Below are 19873 nucleotides of genomic sequence, written 5' to 3' on the forward strand. Positions count from 1 at the left end.
TCTGGTGTCCCAGTTTTCCTGACTGTACTGAGTTGTATGTTCCTCCTGTGTCTCTGTGGGTTTCCTTGCACATCCCAAAGATGCATGGGCACGTTAGGCTATTTTGTGACTTAAATTGCATTGGTCTGATGAGTGTGCCATGTGATGAATTAATGCCCTATCCAGGGTTGGTTCGTAACTTGCACTTAGACCTACCAGGACAGGAATTGGCTCCCAGTTAGAGAATGGAAAACAAAAAATGAAAACAATGATGGATATTATTACCATACTATTATTCTTTCACTTTTCTGTTTTACTGCATAATAAATAGGCCTGTAAATGAGAAGACAATTGTTATTTTACAACATTCTGCGGCTCTCATGGTTATGTAATGGGTTGGGGTGCAGGTGTAAATGTAGTGAAAAGGTAGTAGAAGAGCCTTTAAAAGATCATTTGTCATACATTTTTCACTGTCCAGCTCAATGTAAATTGACATTTACTGCTGACACAACCTATTTTTCTTACTGTAGTTTTATTATTATAATATAAAAAATATAATTTTATAACCATTAGCTACATTTTTCCAGACATCTGACTCATTCTCATGCTTCTTTATTCACCACTGCACTATTCCATTGGTACTCACCAAGCTTCAAAGATTCCAAATAATTTCCCATTTTCTTATTACTCCAATGCCCTAATTTTCTGGAATTTCCAAGTAGTGATCATGCAACAGTCAGAGCTGGAAGGACTTTGTTCTATGGGCTGTAGTGGGTGCTTTAGCCTTCCCCAAAACAAAATAAGGACCAATAAAGAAAACTTAACGCTAAACACAAGTAAATAAGATGCAAATAAAATGATGGGGGTGGCACGGTGACGCAGTGGGTAACGCTGCTGCCTCGCAGTTAGGAGACCCAGGTTTGCTTACTGGATCCTCCCTGCGTGGAGTTTGCATATTCTCCATGTGTCTGCGTGGGTTTCCTCCCACAGTCCAAAGACATGCAGGTTAGGTGCATTGGCGATTCTAAATTGTCCCTAGTCCAGCAGACTCCCATGACCCTGTAGTTTGGATATAGCGGGTTGGAAAATGGATGGATAAAATGATGGGAAAATCAAATAACCTAGAGTTTCAATGGGCCCGCTAGGCACACTATGGGATGTCAGACAATATACTCTTCCCACCAGTCCTCTTAACAACTTCCATTGACTCTTTCACAACTTCTGGCTTCTCTTTTACACACCATCTGAGCTCTTGACACAACACATTGCTTTGACTTTAAGGCCAACAAGATAAACAACCACAAGGAACATTAAAGCCCTGTGCAAGGACCACTATTGTGTTATCCTCCTGGACCACTTCTGGAGTCAGAAATGGTACTCCTGGAGCCATCTTTCTAGATCTTCAATTGGCATCTGCATGTGCTCCTACAGTCCTGAACCTCAAACCTCACTTAAAGGGTGAGATAACTCTTCTAAGGAAATTTTCAACTGCTAATTTTTAGGTAAAGGTATTTAAGCTCTATTTTGAGCAGAGCAATACCTTCCTTTACACTTCCATTATATTCATGTACATTATTAAGAATTGTAAGGTCTCTTAAACTTGACATATTTATTTCAATGACATGGAATCCAGGATTACCACTGCTAGGTAGTTTCACATCAAATTATTTAATGGCTCGCCTGAAGTCCTGCATATTCTAGAAAATTGCAGCCCCGGTCCTGAGTGGGCTGATGTTTATGGCATGTAACACAGAGAAGCAGTAAAGTGCATATTTTCATGATTTCTGTTTGGATGGTAATTGCAGCCTGTTATACATTTTTCTGTTGATTTGTTTCCTGCCTGTATGTTCGTCCTCCTGTTACAGCTAATCAATACAGCCTCTTTTTCAAATTAAGTGTTTAGGGTCATTGAAGGGCCTGCGTCCCAGTTATTCATTAATTTATCACAGGTACTCAATGAATCATCTTGGTGCATTAGAACATACAAAATCTGTCTGCTACACTTTGAGCAAGTGTTAAACAATACAGCAGCAACATGATTCTCCACACAGATATATTGTCATTGAGTAATTAAAATTAAAATCAAACACACACACACAAGTAATAACACAAATGTGTGGTATGATAATTAACATAAATATTTAAGTTGTAATAGCATTGTTCTATTTGATATTTATTTATCATTGCAATTAAAGCTAGTTCATAAAAAATGTGTAATATAATAGTTTTCCTATTTTCACCCTACAAGCACTAGAAGTTTAATTACCTGAACCTATGATGAAGGCAAAGCCATACACCTTATGATTTGAAGTCTAAAACCTTACCATTAGGTATATTCTCCAAAATAATAATAATAATCTTAAGTGCTGTTTAGTCTGTACAAATTAATGATGTTCTCATCATTGTGAATTTCCCCTTGGGATTAATAAAGTATCTATCTATCTATCTATCTATCTATCTATCTATCTATCTATCTATCTATCTATCTATCTATCTATCTATCTATCTATCTATCTATCTATCTATCTATCTAATGTAGCTGTTCACTGATCTGATGAGCTTAAAGAAGTGTGCATGTTAAAGTGATTATTTTGTGCTCTTAGGGAATGATGAGCACTATTGTCCTTAAACTGTATATTTTATATAAAAGTTGTATTTTTCTGAGTTTCACCAAATCAAATTCCATGCAAACAACATTTTTAAAAAGATGATAGCACAGCATATATAAGCAGTGCTATAAAGCAGTCTGGGTTATCTGAATTTGCAGCCCTGTAAGTCAAGACCAGAGGTATAACAATAAATTCAATATTGGACAATGTCGTAACAAGACAGTTGAAGGTTTATGAGTTCATGACATTTGAACCAGGTTCTCATTCTCTTTGTACTTTTTTTAAGTTTCTTAATACTTTAAGTGGAAAGCAATGTGACTTTATTTATTAAGTAATTGAAAAGTTTGACCTCAGCCTGCCATATTTATCCTCTGTGTCATGGCCTCTGACATGTACAGTATGTGGTGTTTGTTTAGCTTCATACCAACACACTTGGCAATTATACTACCTAAACCTGATCTCTTTTTTCGAGGCTTTATTATTATTATTATTATTATTATTATTATTATTATTATTATTATTATTATTATTATGTTTGCTTTTGTAACAATACTGGGGGGATTAAACTCAATAGATAATCACCAGATTTATGAATCCACCCTGAGGTTGCAATGCTTTTATTTCTTTGAATCGGGGTAGAAACTAGCAACAAACCCTGCATATGTGCACTTTCCCCCTTAGTGAAAGCAGATACAAGGTGCAAAAATGTTTTTAAATAATATGTTGATTTCAAAGAGGTACAAGCAGTATAAACGTGTCTGAACTTGAAACACAACTGTGCAACAGACAGTGTCAACCAAAGAGTAAATTCAAATAGACCAGAAATATTATTCATAAACAGTGTGGGTGAATGTTAAAAAAAGAAATAAAGTCTAGGTGATCATTAATCAGAATTAGCAGTTTTCCAGAAAGATATAAATGATTCCGTCCAACCAGTGATATTATAATGCAGGTATAACATACAATGGAAGCACACCTGAAGAACAGCTTGTATCTCTGGGTGAAATCTGAAGTCATTCCAAGTCCGGTATACCAGCTGGCATTTACTTCAGTTAGCTACATCCTACTGCTCCTGCACCCTTAGCGGCAGGCCTATATACACAGCTGAAAAGTGATGAAAAACAAAGTACAAGTACTCTAACAAGATGAACAAGAAAAAACAATGACCCCTAGGTATCAGGCTTTTCTGGTGTGTACTGGTAGGTTTTGATCATCCCCACAGTTACAGTTAATATCTATTTCAAGGGCTCCATACCATTTCCTTCTTGATATGATGCTTTCTGCCAGGGAATGTCAAGAAGATGGCTTTCATTTGAAACTTATTTTTAGATCAAATACTTTAAATAGTTATGGAAACTCTTAAATGTCAGTAGGTGCTTCTGTTATTAATGACCAAGGAGTCTGAAGTATCAGCTTAGCATGAAGAAGTTTATTCTTTGACACTATAAGAAAATGAGTAGGATAAAAGACATAGCAACAATTTAAGATTGAACACACATGTGTATTTTGTTTAAACTTGCAAGAAAATAGTTGTGTTGTATACAGGGGAAAGCCAAGTTCCTTTGTGAAGCAATTGTTCTTTAGAAGAAGTCTAAAGGCGAGTAGACTAGCAGTAGATTGAATGTTCATTGAATGCTTCCCAGGCTTAAGGGCAAGAACTCAGAAAAACATTAGGTTTTAAGATAAGAGCAATTTTGATGAGGAGGCCATTTATCCTAACATACCTTATCTATTAATACTCACCCAACTTTTGTAACATATCATTATGTCATGTTTTGGAGGTCCCCACACAATCTGATAATTTATTCTGCATATCTGTAATTTCATATGTACCATTGTGCTGTTGTTGAAGAAATAATTTTACAGTAACTGCAATCAACAGCAGCATTTGGGGGTGGCAAATGGGGCGACCACCCCAGGCCCCGCACCTAAGGGGGCCCCGCTTTTGAGGTCCATATGTCCCGTTCAAGCGGATTTGTCAAGTTATATTCTCCAGTTATATTTTGATAAAGTCTGCATGTTATCTTGCAGAAAGTTAGCTGAATACTGTAATGAGAAAATCTGGTGTATGTTAACATTATTTTTATTAAATTAGCACTCAAGTTTATACAGTCCACAAATACCGGTAACAGCATTTGACATAACCGGCCCTGCACACCCCTAAGGCCACCTCTGACTACAGGGTGGGCCATTTATATGGATACACCTTAATAAAATGGGAATGGTTGGTGATATTAACTTCCTGTTTGTGGCACATTAGTATATGTGAGGGGGAAACTTTTCAAGATGGGTGGTGACCATGGTGGCCATTTGGAAGTCGGCCATTTTGGATCCAACTTTTGTTTTTTCAATAGGAAGAGGGTCATGTGACTCATCAAACTTATTGGGAATTTCACAAGAAAAACAATGGTGTGCTTGGTTTTAACATAACTTTATTCTTTCATGAGTTATTTACAAGTTTCTGACCACTTATAAAATGTGTTAAATGTGCTGCCCATTGTGTTGGATTGTCAATGCAACCCTCTTCACACACTGATAGCAACACCACAGGAGAAATGCTAGCACAGGCTTCCAGATTTTGTTCAGTGATGAGGCAAACTTTTATGTGAATGGTGAAGTTAACAAACAAAACCACCACTATTGGTCTGACACTAACCCACATTGGATAGATCCCTCTAAGACTGTTGGAACAAAAAAATTGATGGTATGGTGTGGTATATGGGGTACAAAGATAGTGGGGTCATTCTTCATCAATGGAAACCTCAAGGCCACTGGATATGCGAAATTGCTACATGATGATGTGTTTCCCTCTTTATGCACTGAAGCTGGCACGTTCCCTGAGTTTTTCCAGCAAGATGGTGCACCACCACATTATGGGTGTCAGGTCCGAGCATTCCTAGATGAACAGTTTCCTGGAAAGTGGATTGGTCGTCGTGGGCCAGTTGAATGGCCCCCAAGGTCTCCTGATCTGACCCCCTTAGACTTTTATCTTTGGGGTCATCTGAAGGCAATTGTTTATACTGTGAAGATACAAGATGTGCAGCACCTGAAACTACGGATACTGGAAGCCTGTGCTAGCATTTCTCCTGCGGTGTTGCTATCAGTGTGTGATGAGTGGGAGAAGAGGGTTGCATTGACAATCCAACATAATGGGTAGCACATTGAACACATTTTAGAAGTGGTCAGAAACTTGTAAATAACTCATGAAAGAATAGAGTTACGTTAAAACCAAGCACACCATTGTTTTTCTTGTGAAATTCCCAATAAGTTTGATGTGTCACATGACCCTCTTCCTATTGAAAAAACAAAAGTTGGATCCAAAATGGCCGACTTCCAAATGGCCACCATGGTCACCACCCATCTTGAAAAGTTTTCCCCCTCACATATACTAATGTGCCACAAACAGGAAGTTAATATCACCAACCATTCCCATTTTATTAAGGTGTATCTATATAAATGGCCCACCCTGTACAATTCACTGTTCTAATTCCTTTCATAATTCTTCTGTTATCATTTCTCCTCCAAATCCCAATTTGCTTAAACTGAAAAAGTTAAACTTCTTTAATTTTTCCTCATATGTTACGGGTTAGGTCTTACTAGAGTGTTGTACAATTTAAGAATAACCAATCTGGACTCAACACATTGTTCTTTGCAATACTAACATCCTATTAACCTTCTTGACAGTTATGTTGCATTGTCTGGATGTGAACATTGACAGTTCCACAATGGCTAATAAGACCTTGTTGTAAGCTACACTTTCAGTCTTCAGTTCCCACCCACCCACACACACATCCTAAACATTCAAATCTAAACTTTTTCCTTGTTTATATATATATATATATATATATATATATATTGTCACAATAACGAGACATACTCAGATAAAGATTTGGGGCAGCCACCCGTATAATCTGGTATCCCGGCTGCAAAGTCATTCTTTTTATGAAAATACACAGCACTGAAATACATACAACCGAGTCCAAAACAAGACTGAGGGAAAAAGGAAAAGGGGCAGGCTTTTAAAGGGGAAGACAGGAAGTTAGGTCTTAAGGCTTGGGCACGTGTTCTTCACTCATTGGATCGAGCCCGGACGTAACATCACAGGGGCCAAAGCTGGTAAGGTCTACTTCCATTGGCTCGGTCCCAGAAGTGACGTCAAAAGAGCAAGGTGGAGTCTCCCGGGAATGGTCTACAGGAAAGGGAGAAAAAGAGTCAGTGCACTCTGCCACATCCCGGCATGCCTCAGAACTGCCGTCACTCAAGCCCTTTAGCTGCCTCCCATGCACACGTGTGTGACAATATATATATATATATATATATATATATATATATATATATATATATATATATATATATATATATATATATATATATATACTCAGAAAAAAAGAAACGTCCTCTGACTCTCAACTGTTTTTACTTTCAGTAAACTTAATGTGTAAATATTTGTATGAACAGTAAAAGAGTCCACATCATAAGACATAAACTAAAAATGTTTCACAATGTGTCCCTGAATGAAGGGAGGCTCAAAATCAAAAGTACCAGTCAGTATCTGGTGTGGCCACCAGCTGCTTGAAGTACTGCAGTGCATCTCCTCCTCATGGACTGGACCAGATTTGTCAGTTCTTGCTGTGAGATGTTACCCCACTCTTCCACCAAGGCACCTGCAAGTTCCTGGACATTTCTGGGGGGAATGGCCCTAGCCCTCACCCTGCGATCCAACAGGTCCCAGACGTGCTCAATGGGATCCGGCTCTTCCACTGCGAGGATGATCAGCTGTCCTTCCTGTCTCCCTGTAGCGCTGTCTTAGGCGTCTCACAGTGCGGACATGGCAGTTTATTGCCCTAGCCACATCAGCAGTCCTCATGCCTCCCTGCAGCATGCCTAATGCACGTTCACGCAGATGAGCAGGGACCCTGGGCATCTTTCTTTGGGTGTTTTTCACAGTCGGTAGACAAGTCTCTTTAGTGTCCTGTGTTTTTAGAACTGTGACCTTAAATGCCTACTTTCTGTAAGCTGTTAAGGTCTTAACGACCATTCCACAGGTGCATGTTAATTAATTGATTATGGTTAATTGAACATGCATGGAAAACATTGTTTAAACCCTTTACAATGAAGATCTGTAAAGTTATTTGGATTTTTAAAATATTATTGTTGAAATACACAGTCCTGAAAAGGGACATTTCTTTTTTGCTGAGTATATATATATATATATATATATATATATATATATATATATATATATATATATATATATATATATATATATCCACATCTGAATTCTGTCTAGGTCCATCTATCGATTCTACTAAATCTAGGGCTTCTTCCACTTCACCTACATCATCAGCAGAATTATCCAGAGTGTTAATTACATTTGTTCCCATACCACATATTTAAACTTAAACAAGGAGCAACCCTATCACTGATCCCCATTAGATCTCACGTTTGACATCACATAATTTGGATAAAGTTTCTTGCAATATGTTGCTTCTGGTGTTTAAGCCAACAAGTTCGAAGTTCAGAGAAAAACAATTTGGAGGGTTAAAGATCAAAAGAAAGTTTCAAATATCTGATCAGAAGGGGACTCAGAACCAATCTTTATGGCACACCTGTGAAGAACCTCTGAGAGAACATTCAGAAAAGTAAGATCCTAATGAGAAGAGGTACAGAAACTGTGATTGTTTTACAGAAAGATAGAAAGAAACTTTGTTTGGTTAGTGATATTAAAATCTAATACAATACAAGGTTGCAAAAGATCAGGCAATAGAAATACAAAGCAGCTCAGGCAGAGCGAAGAACCTTTGCTACTAAATATAATGTAAAATCAGTGGAAAATAGGTTCCAGAGAAACTTGCAGATTGTTTGTGAAAAAAAAAATAATAATAATAACAGGCTGGACAGTAGTGTTTAATAGTAGCAAAGCTGATGAAGTGCTTTGTAAGGATGGGGATCACATCAGTCTGCTCAAAGTCTGCATGAAATTCACCTATGTGCATTTACAACATTTGTCGCCTATGATTTGATAGGCCATCTTTTGTCTGTCCTTCTATATTAAATTAATTTTCACCATGCAGAGTCATATACAAACAAGAAGAGCTTCTGAATATTGGTCGCAGTCTGACACCTGACATGACTCCTGATATTATAACTACATCTGTGGATCTTATAAGTTTACTGATCACAGGTGCTCATGCAGCTGAACACGTAGTCCAATTGCAGAGGACCAGAGGCAAAAGATCTGCCATCCTCGTTCAACTCAAGAAGTCAAAGTCAACGAACTGCAGCTATTAATATGTACTAAAACAGACTTTTCTTTTTTAATCTGCTTTGTGCTTCACTTAAACCTGGTTGTATGACTCAATTCCCGATTGTGCATCGGACATACCCAACTTCACGCTGTAGTGTGCGAGCCTCGTTACTTTGCAACAAACCAAAAGGTAGCAGAGGATTGTGTTTCTACATTAATCAAGGTTTGTGTAATGATGTTAAAGCTTCTTTTAAATCATGCTCACCTGACCCACTGTAGAATTGCTTATTATAAACTGTAAGACGTTTTATTTGCCACACGAATTTTCCTGACTGATTCTGGCCGGTATTTACACTGCCCTCACGCTAATGCTCATGAAATGCAGTGGCGACTCACTGATGTAATTACTGATAATTGAAACAGACAAGCCAGACTCACAAATCATTATCTTGGGTGATTTTAACTTGGGATCATTTTTGCTAAATCGCTTGTAATTCGACCTCTCCAAATTAGAATCATTGCTGTTATTGAACTATCTGGAGTATAAACACATGTTTGGTCTCTTTGTAAAGGTAACATTCTCTAGTTTCACCCTTAGTAGTCAGAATCACTGTAGGTGTGACTGATCAAAAGTTATGCACATTAGAACTCACAAAAAAAAACAATTTTTTTGTTCTCGCCTAAGTTTTTTTTATGAAAATAAAGGAAAATAAAGCTGCAGTAGGTAGGTGGGGACAGAAACACACTATGTACCAACAGAATAACTTGTTGACTACTCAAATTTCAAATTTGAAAAGAATACCTGTAAAAATGACATTTTTTACACCAGTTTTTATGTGGGCATGCCCAGGGGCTTTTTAGAGGGACCATTATCCACATTTTGGAACATATGGAAAAAGTGTAATAACTTTTGAATGCTTCAACCCACATATATCAATGAGGGCTCTACTGAAAGCTTACACCTAAAGGAATCTATATCTACACACAGTGTCACTCTATTAGTTATGGAAATTCATGTTCCATAATAAAAACAATAAAAAATACACATTTCTATGTAAAAATAGTCAATACAAGTTATGGGCCAAAAATATATTTATATTTTTATTTTTACTTTTTTTATAAAATGCACACAAACTATATATATTTCTTTTACAAACTGTTACAACACAGCTCAGCGTTTTTCCATGTGCCACTTGATGGCAGCAATCACTAGCAAGCAGAAAGCACAAGGGCGTGGCACGTCGCTCTCTGCCATTACACGTCCCCTGTGCCGGTTGAATACTTTCAACGCCGCGTACATGCATCTATTATTTAATCGAGCGTTTATTTACGTTTAAACTTCTACTTTTATTCATATTTAAAATGCGAAAAACTTGGCGAAATCACAATAAACAACCACGCACCAACTCTGCAGACTGGCACAAATGCCACCTTCACGCAGCTCCGATCGTTTTGTTTACAAGTTAGTATGGCAAGTTACATATCAAAATGCTCGGCTGCTCATTGGCTGTAAGTTTTGAGTGTCAGTCACAGTGTCCAATCAAACTGGTAGATTCTACCAGAGTTCAGAGCTATACGTCATCCTCAAGCTTTCTGTGACACTGGTTGGCTATACGAGGTGCCAGTCAACCCCAGACCCGTCGTAATTGGCCAACTTAGGTGTCTTTCGAAAGCTAACACTTCCGTGTTTCATGCGGTAGCATGGTTATCGCCGACAGAAACAAATTACGTCTAATATGAGCAATATAAGTGAAAAAATTACGTAGGTGGTCTCAAGTTATGAAACGTTTTCTGGAGTTTTTGTCCCTTTGAGAATATATCGTGTGTTTTGGACCTAAATCGTTTTACTGGATTATATTCGCTGGAGCCTTACGGACACAATGGGATCAATACTGCTCGGAAATATTGATGTTTGACTTGCAGGGGGTCTTCAAAGGTAGGGACAGTCAACTCTTAAAAGTATGTACTTCTCTGTAAAAAAGGCTTTAGTGTCAGTGCTGTGGTTGTTGTGTGTCAAAATGGTTTATATCATCGGAAAGACGAGACTTTGAAGTTTCATTTGATGGGTAGGGTGTCGAGATGCATGGCAGATGGGCATGCACACATTACTGTAACGTTTTTAAAACGCTGTTATGTCCCGGGACCGGCACGTGTGCGCGTTAAGAGGTTAACCATGTCAGTCTTAACCCGGTCGTTCCTGAGAGCAGGAAAAAATGTAGATAAAAGAGAATAAAGATTGTATATAAGACAGCAATGGACAAAAGGCATATTACTAGAAAACATGGTGATCACTGAAGTTAATTACTGTAATATTTAAAGATGTTATGCAACAGTAATGTGGTTATTAATGAACCTAAAAACAGACCAAAGTGTAGCCAGGTCTAAAATGATAAGATGTCAAAAGAAAAAAAAATTAAGCAAAAGTGAAAATGATCCAGTGTGCAGATTTTAATTTAAGTAAAAAGATGAAAAGAAAATGAAAATAAACATTTGAAAGGTCAATTTTGTTAAACATTTAATTATGAAGAAATATTCTGTGTTATTAACATCAGAATTTAAAATATTTTTATTTTGGATTTACTTAATTCACTAATGGTACACTCAAAAAATGATTTATTCAAGGAATGTAATTCAAGTATGAGTAACATGTAATGTATAGTATAGTTTAAATTCAATTTAAACTAGTTACTCAATTCAGAGTGGAAGGAATTAGGCAAACATAACTTATTTAAGTTACTCAGACTTATTGTATTTAAACTGATAAATATGCAAATCGTCTAATCACCAACCCTAACCACATCATTGTAAAATGACATTGCCAAGTAGCCAATCACACCTAGGTAATTAACATATTACATCAGATCATGTTGTCACAGAAGAAAGCCTGCTCATGTGGCTTTGGGTGTACAACATATTTGCCATACTTTTGATGACAGGCATGCTGAAGATAGATAGATAGATAGATAGATAGATAGATAGATAGATAGATAGATAGATAGATAGATAGATAGATAGATAGATACTTTATTAATCCCAAGGGGAAATTCACATTCTCCAGCAGCAGCATACTGATAAAGAACAATATTAAATTAAAGAGTGATAAAAATACAGGTATAACAGACCAACAATAACTTTGTATAATATTAACAATCTCTTCAATCTCTCAGTGGATCAGGACTGTGACAGCAGTCTGTCACTGAAGCTGCTCCTCTGTCTGGAGATGATGCTGTTTAGTGGATGCAGTGGATTCTCCATGATTGACAGGAGCCTGCTCAGCGCCCGTCGCTCTGCCACAGATTTCAAACTGTCCAGCTCCGTGCCTACAATAGAGCCTGCCTTCCTCACCAGTTTGTTATGCTGCCTCCCCAGCACAACAGTCGTTCATAAATAACAACAGAAAATACAATACCATACCAGAGAATATTCTAGATCAGTGCTATGCAGCTATTAAGGATGCTTATCATACCTTCTCCCATTCCTCGCTTGGTAGTTCTGACCATTCTATGATTCACCTTATTCCTGCTTACAAACAAAAGCTGAAAACTGTAATGTCAGTTAAAAGAACAGTTAAAAACTGGACCAGCAAGGTAATAGGAGAGCTTCAGGACTGTTTTGCCTGTACAGATTGGAGCGCCTTCAGAACTGCCAGTTCCCAAATACTCAAATACACTGATGCTGTCACTTCATATATTATTGCTTATGAAGGAAACAAGCGTCAAACTGTCTGGCTAATAAGTTAAAATCAGTTTTATGGTCACTTTTAAAGACAGTAGGACATAATTCTATCTGATGTTCTCAGATTTACTACTCTACACTCCTTTTTAGCTTTACCTTCCTATCATCACTTCAGTCTATTCATAAAGCAAAATACTTAAAAAGTTGCAGGCCAGGGCCTTATTTTCCCTTCAACACTCAGGCACTGTGCAAACCAGTTGTCGACAGTATTTGCAGATATTTTCAACTTATATCTGGATCTGTGCACCATCATCCCAGTAGCATAAAAATCAAATGTCACAGGACTGAAATGCTAAAGACCAGTAGCTTTAACATCTATGGCAATGAAGACCTTTGAGCAACTTATTCTGAATTACCCTCAAGAATGGTACATAAGACTTCATGGACCCATTCCAGTTTTCATACAGAGTCAACCAGTCTGTGGAAGATGCAGTGAATTTAGGTCTGGGCTTTGTTAACCAACACCTTGATAAGTCGAGGATCTTGTTTGTGGACTTTAACTTTGCTTTCAATACAATCATTCCAGGCCTATTCAATAGGAAATTCACCCAGTTCAACTTGTCGAGTTCAATCTTCCATTGGATCACAGACTTTTTTACAGATAGGAAAGAGTATGTGTGGCTGGATACAGATATATCTGACCCATTAACACTAAGTACAGGTGCACCACGGGGGTGTTTACTTCCCCCATTATTCATCTCACTTTATACAAATGACTGTACCTCTGGTAATTCATCTGTCAAGCTTCTTAAATTTGCAAATTACATCATACTAATAGGTGTCAAACAATTAGAAATCCCCACAAAGACAAGAGGTGGAAAATCTGTCATTGTGGTGTAGTCATAATAATTTGGTCCATAACATTCAAAATACTGTAAGAGATGATCATAGATTTCAGGAAACAGTCACATGCTTAACTATCACTTGCCAATAAATGGATGACAGAATCATTTCAATTTCTAGGCCCTGTGTTGTCACAAAACCATAAGAGGGACAATAACATTACATGTATTATTAACAAAGCCCAACAGACAATGTTCTTTTTGTGTCAGCTGAGGAAATTCAATCTTCCTCAAGCAATATTGGTCTACTTCTACACAGCCATCATTAAGTCCATTCTGACTCCTTTCTATACATGTCTGGTTTGGTTTGGTTTGTTTTTTTTTTTTATTTTTAATTTTTTTTTTTGTTTTTTCTGTCCACCCTGGCCACCGGACCTTACTTATTCTATGTTAATTAATGTTGACTTATGTTTATTTTTTATTGTGTCTTCTATTTTTCTATTCATTTTGTAAAGCACTTTGAGCTACATTTTTTGTATGAATATGTGCTATATAAATAAATGTTGATTGATTGATTGATTGGTGCTGCCTCTGTTCAGGCTAAGGCCAAATTGCACTGCATCATCAAACTCTGTGAAAGGATCATAGGAGGTAACTTACCACTCGTTCAAGTCCTACATGAGTCCAAGGTGAGGAAGAGGGCCGCAAAGATCATTGCTGATCCAACTCACCCTGGGGATCACCTGCTCCAAAGACTTCTCTCCAGCAAACATCTTTATGCAGTGAAAGCTAAAATAACATGTCATCTAAACAGTTTTTTATTTCCTCATGCAGTTATTCTTCCTAATCAGGTCTGAGCTTCAACTTATCATGTGCATACCTGCCCACGAAACTGCCTGGACATTTTAATCCTACTATCTCTTTATTTTTTTGTATTAGTGTAACTGGCAATAAAGTGAACTGATTCTGATTCTGATGGTGTGGAGTCAAGTTTGGCAAGAGGAATTTAAATAGAGGCTGTAGTGGCAGGTCTTTGATTGTAAAGCAAGTTGAGAATATTTGCACTGAAATACATAACAATATGTTGAATAAATTATTTTAATGATAAAATGTCTGAGATGATATGGAGACAGGTAATTTATCATAAGCTATGTCAAAAGCATCGGGACACGAGATAGCTGAGTGTGCAGAAAGTACCATCCACACCCAAAAAAACTATCAAAAGTTACCAAATGTGTAATGAAAGAGCGTGGGCAGAGATAGTAACCCATGGATTATGGAAGTGTGGGTTTGGAGGTAAAGGGTAGAAGACCAATTAAAAGAACTGGGAGTGGATATTTAGTGAGTAACAAATAGCAAGTGAAATGAAAATGCATGGAATAAAACACAACAGAAGAAGGGGACACAGTGGGAAGGCAGTGAGAGTTAATCAAGGCGACAAAATAGGCTTTGGGGTGAGTAAAGAATCACAAGATACAGCGAGAGAAGGAGATGACAGTGGAATGGATATTACAGAGTGTTGTCAAAAGGGGAAAGATTCATAGTGTTAAATTAAATAAGGGGACTTAATTGAGAGCAGGAAAAAATGTAGAAAAAGAGAATAAAGATTGTATATAAGACAGCAATGGACAAAAGGCATATTACTAGAAAACATGGTGATCACTGAAGTTAATTACTGTAATATTTAAAGATGTTATGCAACAGTAATGTGGTTATTAATGAACCTAAAAACAGACCAAAGTGTAGCGCCAGGTCTAAAATGATAAGATGTCAAAAGAAAAAAAAATTAAGCAAAAGTGAAAATGATCCAGTGTGCAGATTTTAATTTAAGTAAAAAGATGAAAAGAAAATGAAAATAAACATTTGAAAGGTCAATTTTGTTAAACATTTAATTATGAAGAAATATTCTGTGTTATTAACATCAGAATTTAAAATATTTTTATTTTGGATTTACTTAATTCACTAATGGTACACTCAAAAAATGATTTATTCAAGGAATGTAATTCAAGTATGAGTAACATGTAATGTATAGTATAGTTTAAATTCAATTTAAACTAGTTATTCAATTCAGAGTGGAAGGAATTAGGCAAACATAACTTATTTAAGTTACTCAGACTTATTGTATTTAAACTGATAAATATGCAAATCGTCTAATCACCAACCCTAACCACATCATTGTAAAATGACATTGCCAAGTAGCCAATCACACCTAGGTAATTAACATATTACATCAGATCATGTTGTCACAGAAGAAAGCCTGCTCATGTGGCTTTGGGTGTACAACATATTTGCCATACTTTTGATGACAGGCATGCTGAAGATAGATAGATAGATAGATAGATAGATAGATAGATAGATAGATAGATAGATAGATAGATAGATAGATAGATAGATAGATAGATAGATAGATAGATAGATAGATAGATAGATAGATAGATAGATACTTTATTAATCCCAAGGGGAAATTCACATTCTCCAGCAGCAGCATACTGATAAAGAACAATATTAAATTAAAGAGTGATAAAAATACAGGTATAACAGACCAACAATAACTTTGTATAATATTAACAATCTCTTCAATCTCTCAGTGGATCAGGACTGTGACAGCAGTCTGTCACTGAAGCTGCTCCTCTGTCTGGAGATGATGCTGTTTAGTGGATGCAGTGGATTCTCCATGATTGACAGGAGCCTGCTCAGCGCCCGTCGCTCTGCCACAGATTTCAAACTGTCCAGCTCCGTGCCTACAATAGAGCCTGCCTTCCTCACCAGTTTGTTATGCTGCCTCCCCAGCACAACACCGCGTAGAAGAGGACGCTCGCCACAACCGTCTGATAGAACATCTGCAGCATCTTATTGCAGATGCTGAAGGATGCCAGCCTTCTAAGGATGTATAGTTGGCTCTGTCCCCTCTTGCACAGAACATCAGTATTGACAGTCCAGTCCAATTTATCATCCAGCTGCACCCCCAGGTATTTATAGGTCTGTACCCTCTGCACAGTCACCTCTGATGATCACGGGGTCCATGAGGGGCCTGGGCCTCCTAAAATCCACCACCAGCTCCTTGGTTTTGCTGGTGTTCAGTTGTAGGTGGTTTGAGTTGCACCATTTAACCTTTTTTTACCTTCACAACTGCAGAAATCTATGACACATATTACTTTCTCTAATGTTAGTCAAATGTGTGAAGACTGCTACAACTCTGCAATTCCTGTACAAAAACGGTGTTCACTTAATGCAAATTAACTCAGTTCATACTTATAAGGCATTTTTTATCACTAAAAATAATTCAAAATTGCAAGCACATTTTGAAAACTTCCAACAAATAGTTCTGTGAAATCCTTTCTCCCCCCCAATGGAAACTGGAAAAAGGAAACTGCTTGATGAGACAATACCGCATCCTAACATGATTGCCAATGAAATGAATGTGGTTGTTATAAACACAGTTCTTATGTCAACCAAACAAATTATATCAATTGCACTAGAAATAAATACATAACACCTACACTCTCATTTTCTGCTGAGTCAACTTAAAATAGCTGCATAATGACTTTTCTTAACAATCACATTTTAAACCTTAAGATCATTTTGAGTAAAGTCATCTGAAGAAAATTGCATAATGGCAATATACCCAAAAACTGATTTCTGTGAATGGTGCTCTTAATTTAAGCAATGAAATCCTTTCATATTGTGTGTATGCACATTTCTTGATGTGACACCCAAGGTATTTGAGTCAGTTACATAAAGCCTTGCAAGTTACTCATTTTGAGTAACGTCAGTTTAAGTTAGCTGAGTAATTGCAACATACCCCAAGAATCATTTTTTTTATAAGAGTATGAAATTATCATGTAATTTGAAAGCATTTAAACAACATTATGTTGATACAAAATAATATGAACCTAAAGTAACAATTTGTTATGAGACAGAATCTTTAAAATAGCTTTATACAATGTCATAGCATTCATAAATTCCCAACAGCAAAGAGACGTAAAATGTCTTGACATTACTGGACGCAAGGCAGGAGACAACACTGAATATCATGGCAGTCCAACTCATGAAGGGCTAATTTGGAATCTCCAACTAACTAACCTGAAAATATTTGGGATATGAGACAAAAGCTGCATTTACCCATCACTGAAAAAAGTATACCCTCCATTCAACTTAAAATAATTAAGGTAATGATTCACACTTAATATTTTCAATCTGAACTAATATAAATCTTTTTATCTTATTGAACCCACAATTTTTATGTTGAGGCAAATCATTTAGAGTGATTGGGTGCACTTCACTTGTTTCATACTGAAGTAAATCAAATTTTTAAGTTAGAACATTAGAATTAGAACACTCTAAACGAGAACAGGCCATTCAGCCCAACAAAGCTCGCCAGTCCTATCCACTTGTTTCCTCCAAGAAAACATCAAGTCGAGTTTTGAAAGTCCCTAACGTCTTACTGTCTACCACACTACTTGGTAGCTTATTCCAAATGTCTATCATTCTTTGTGTAAAGAAAAACTTCCTAATGTGTATGCGAAATTTACCCTTAACAAGTTTCCAACTGTGTCCCCGTGTTCTTGATGAGCTCATTTTAAAATACAAGTCTCGATCCACTGTACTAATTCCCTTCATAATTTTAAACACTTCAATCATGTCACCTCTTAATCTTCTTTTGCTTAAACTGTAAAGGCTCAGCTCTTTTAATCTTTCCTCATAATTCAACCCCTGTAGACCTGGAATCAGCCTAGTCGCTCTTCTCTGGACCTTTTCTAGCATTGCTATGTCCTTTTTGTAGACTGGAGACCAAAACTGCACACAGTACTCAAGATGAGGCCTCACCAGTGCATTATAAAGGTTGAGCAGAACCTCCTTGGACTTGTACTCCACAGATCGTGCTATATAACCTAACATTCTGTTAGCCTTCTTAATGGCTTCTGAACACTGTTGGGAAGTTGATAGCTTAGAGTCCACTATGACTCCTAAATCCTTCTCATAAGGTGTACTCTTGATTTTCCAACCATCCATTGTGTATTCAAACCTAATATTTTTACTTCCTATGTGTAATACTTTACATTTACTGACATTAAATTTCATCTGCCACAAATCTGCCCAAGCCTGTATGCTGTCCAAGTCCTTCTGTAATGATATAACGGATTCCAAATTATCTGCTAATCCACCAAGCTGTTACAAATTAAAATGGTTTATTGGTCATAACCTGTTTTTATGCTATTAGAAATATTATGAACATAATACATTCCAAAGCTGTACTTTTTACATTTATTTAAAAATCTTGTGCAAAGACACAAGCATATTGCAGTGTAAATCTAAAATATACAACAAAAGATTATTAAATGTTTTGACAGCTTTCTTGAAAGTATGTTTTATTATGAGTTCTTATACTTAAAATTAACAGTAGAAAAACAGGGTTACTTATCAGAAATCCTCCATTAGAAAAGTCTGCTGCTGAAAATGACCAGACCTCTACGGCCACGTCCACTCCACTCGGGAAAGTGATCTTCTTTTTTAGCAGTTGGAAAGCCAGCACGCTGGAAAGTTCGACCAGAAGAATATACAAACGGCTCTCCCACACAGCACACGAACGGCCTAAAATATTAGGTTAACTGAAATAGGATTTTTATGTTTATTCCCTCCACCATAACCTACTTTGGTACAAACAAATTTTTGTACATTGATTGAGATCTGAAGCCAAATATTTTAAGCTACAACACTAAATGACTAATCTTAAGTTGTTTGAAAGAGAAAATTTACGTTGAATGAACAACATCAATGTCATACTTCTTTCAGTGAGAAGAAATTTTTAGAAATGAGCCCAGATTTCAAACCCAGGATACCATATATGACAGAAGCAGCTCTAACTACCGTGTCACACCATTATTTAAATGTTTACAATTTATTAAAAATAATTTATGCTGCAGTTAGAATTTGACTAGTGTTAATTTAACCACAGTCAGTTGTGCTTAAAATAGTTCATAACAATTTAATTACTTTAAAAGATATGTCTATTCCTAAATAAATTAATCCAATGAAACATTTTATATTGAAATATATTTTCTGTTATTTATATGGCATTGTTGTATCATTTATTTTAAACCAGCAGAAATTATGTTTGCTCTTTTTTTTTCTTTTTATTTGCAGGTGGATCCTATATGGTAGAACAAGAAGAAAACAAGCGCACAAGAACAGCTTACACAAGAGCACAGCTCTTGGAGTTGGAGAAGGAGTTTCTCTTCAATAAATACATTTCCAGACCGCGAAGAGTTGAGCTAGCTGTAATGCTTAACTTGACTGAAAGACATATTAAAATATGGTTTCAGAACCGAAGGATGAAATGGAAGAAAGAAGAAGACAAGAAGAGAAGCAAGATTGATGATCCAGAGCAGGATTCTTCTATTTCATCTGGGGATTTGAAGGATGAGGCTTGTGGCCAGTCTCTTACACACTCACGGGATCTGGTTACTGGTAACATAGCATCCTCGCCACAACATAACATTCTAAAAGGTTCTTCAATATGA

The 19873-nt window shown here is 36.8% G+C and overlaps 1 protein-coding gene across 1 annotated transcript in view; it reads left to right on the forward strand.

Moving 5' to 3' along the window:
- Positions 1-19873, forward strand: part of pdx1 (pancreatic and duodenal homeobox 1) — a 44672-nt gene extending 24799 nt beyond the window's left edge. The window contains exon 2 of the mRNA XM_039746327.1: positions 19497-19873. Coding sequence (XP_039602261.1) covers positions 19497-19873 — 377 coding nt within the window. The remainder of the gene's footprint in view (positions 1-19496) is intronic.

Source organism: Polypterus senegalus, chromosome 2 (genome assembly GCF_016835505.1).
Source record: "Polypterus senegalus isolate Bchr_013 chromosome 2, ASM1683550v1, whole genome shotgun sequence".
NCBI lineage: Eukaryota > Metazoa > Chordata > Cladistia > Polypteriformes > Polypteridae > Polypterus > Polypterus senegalus.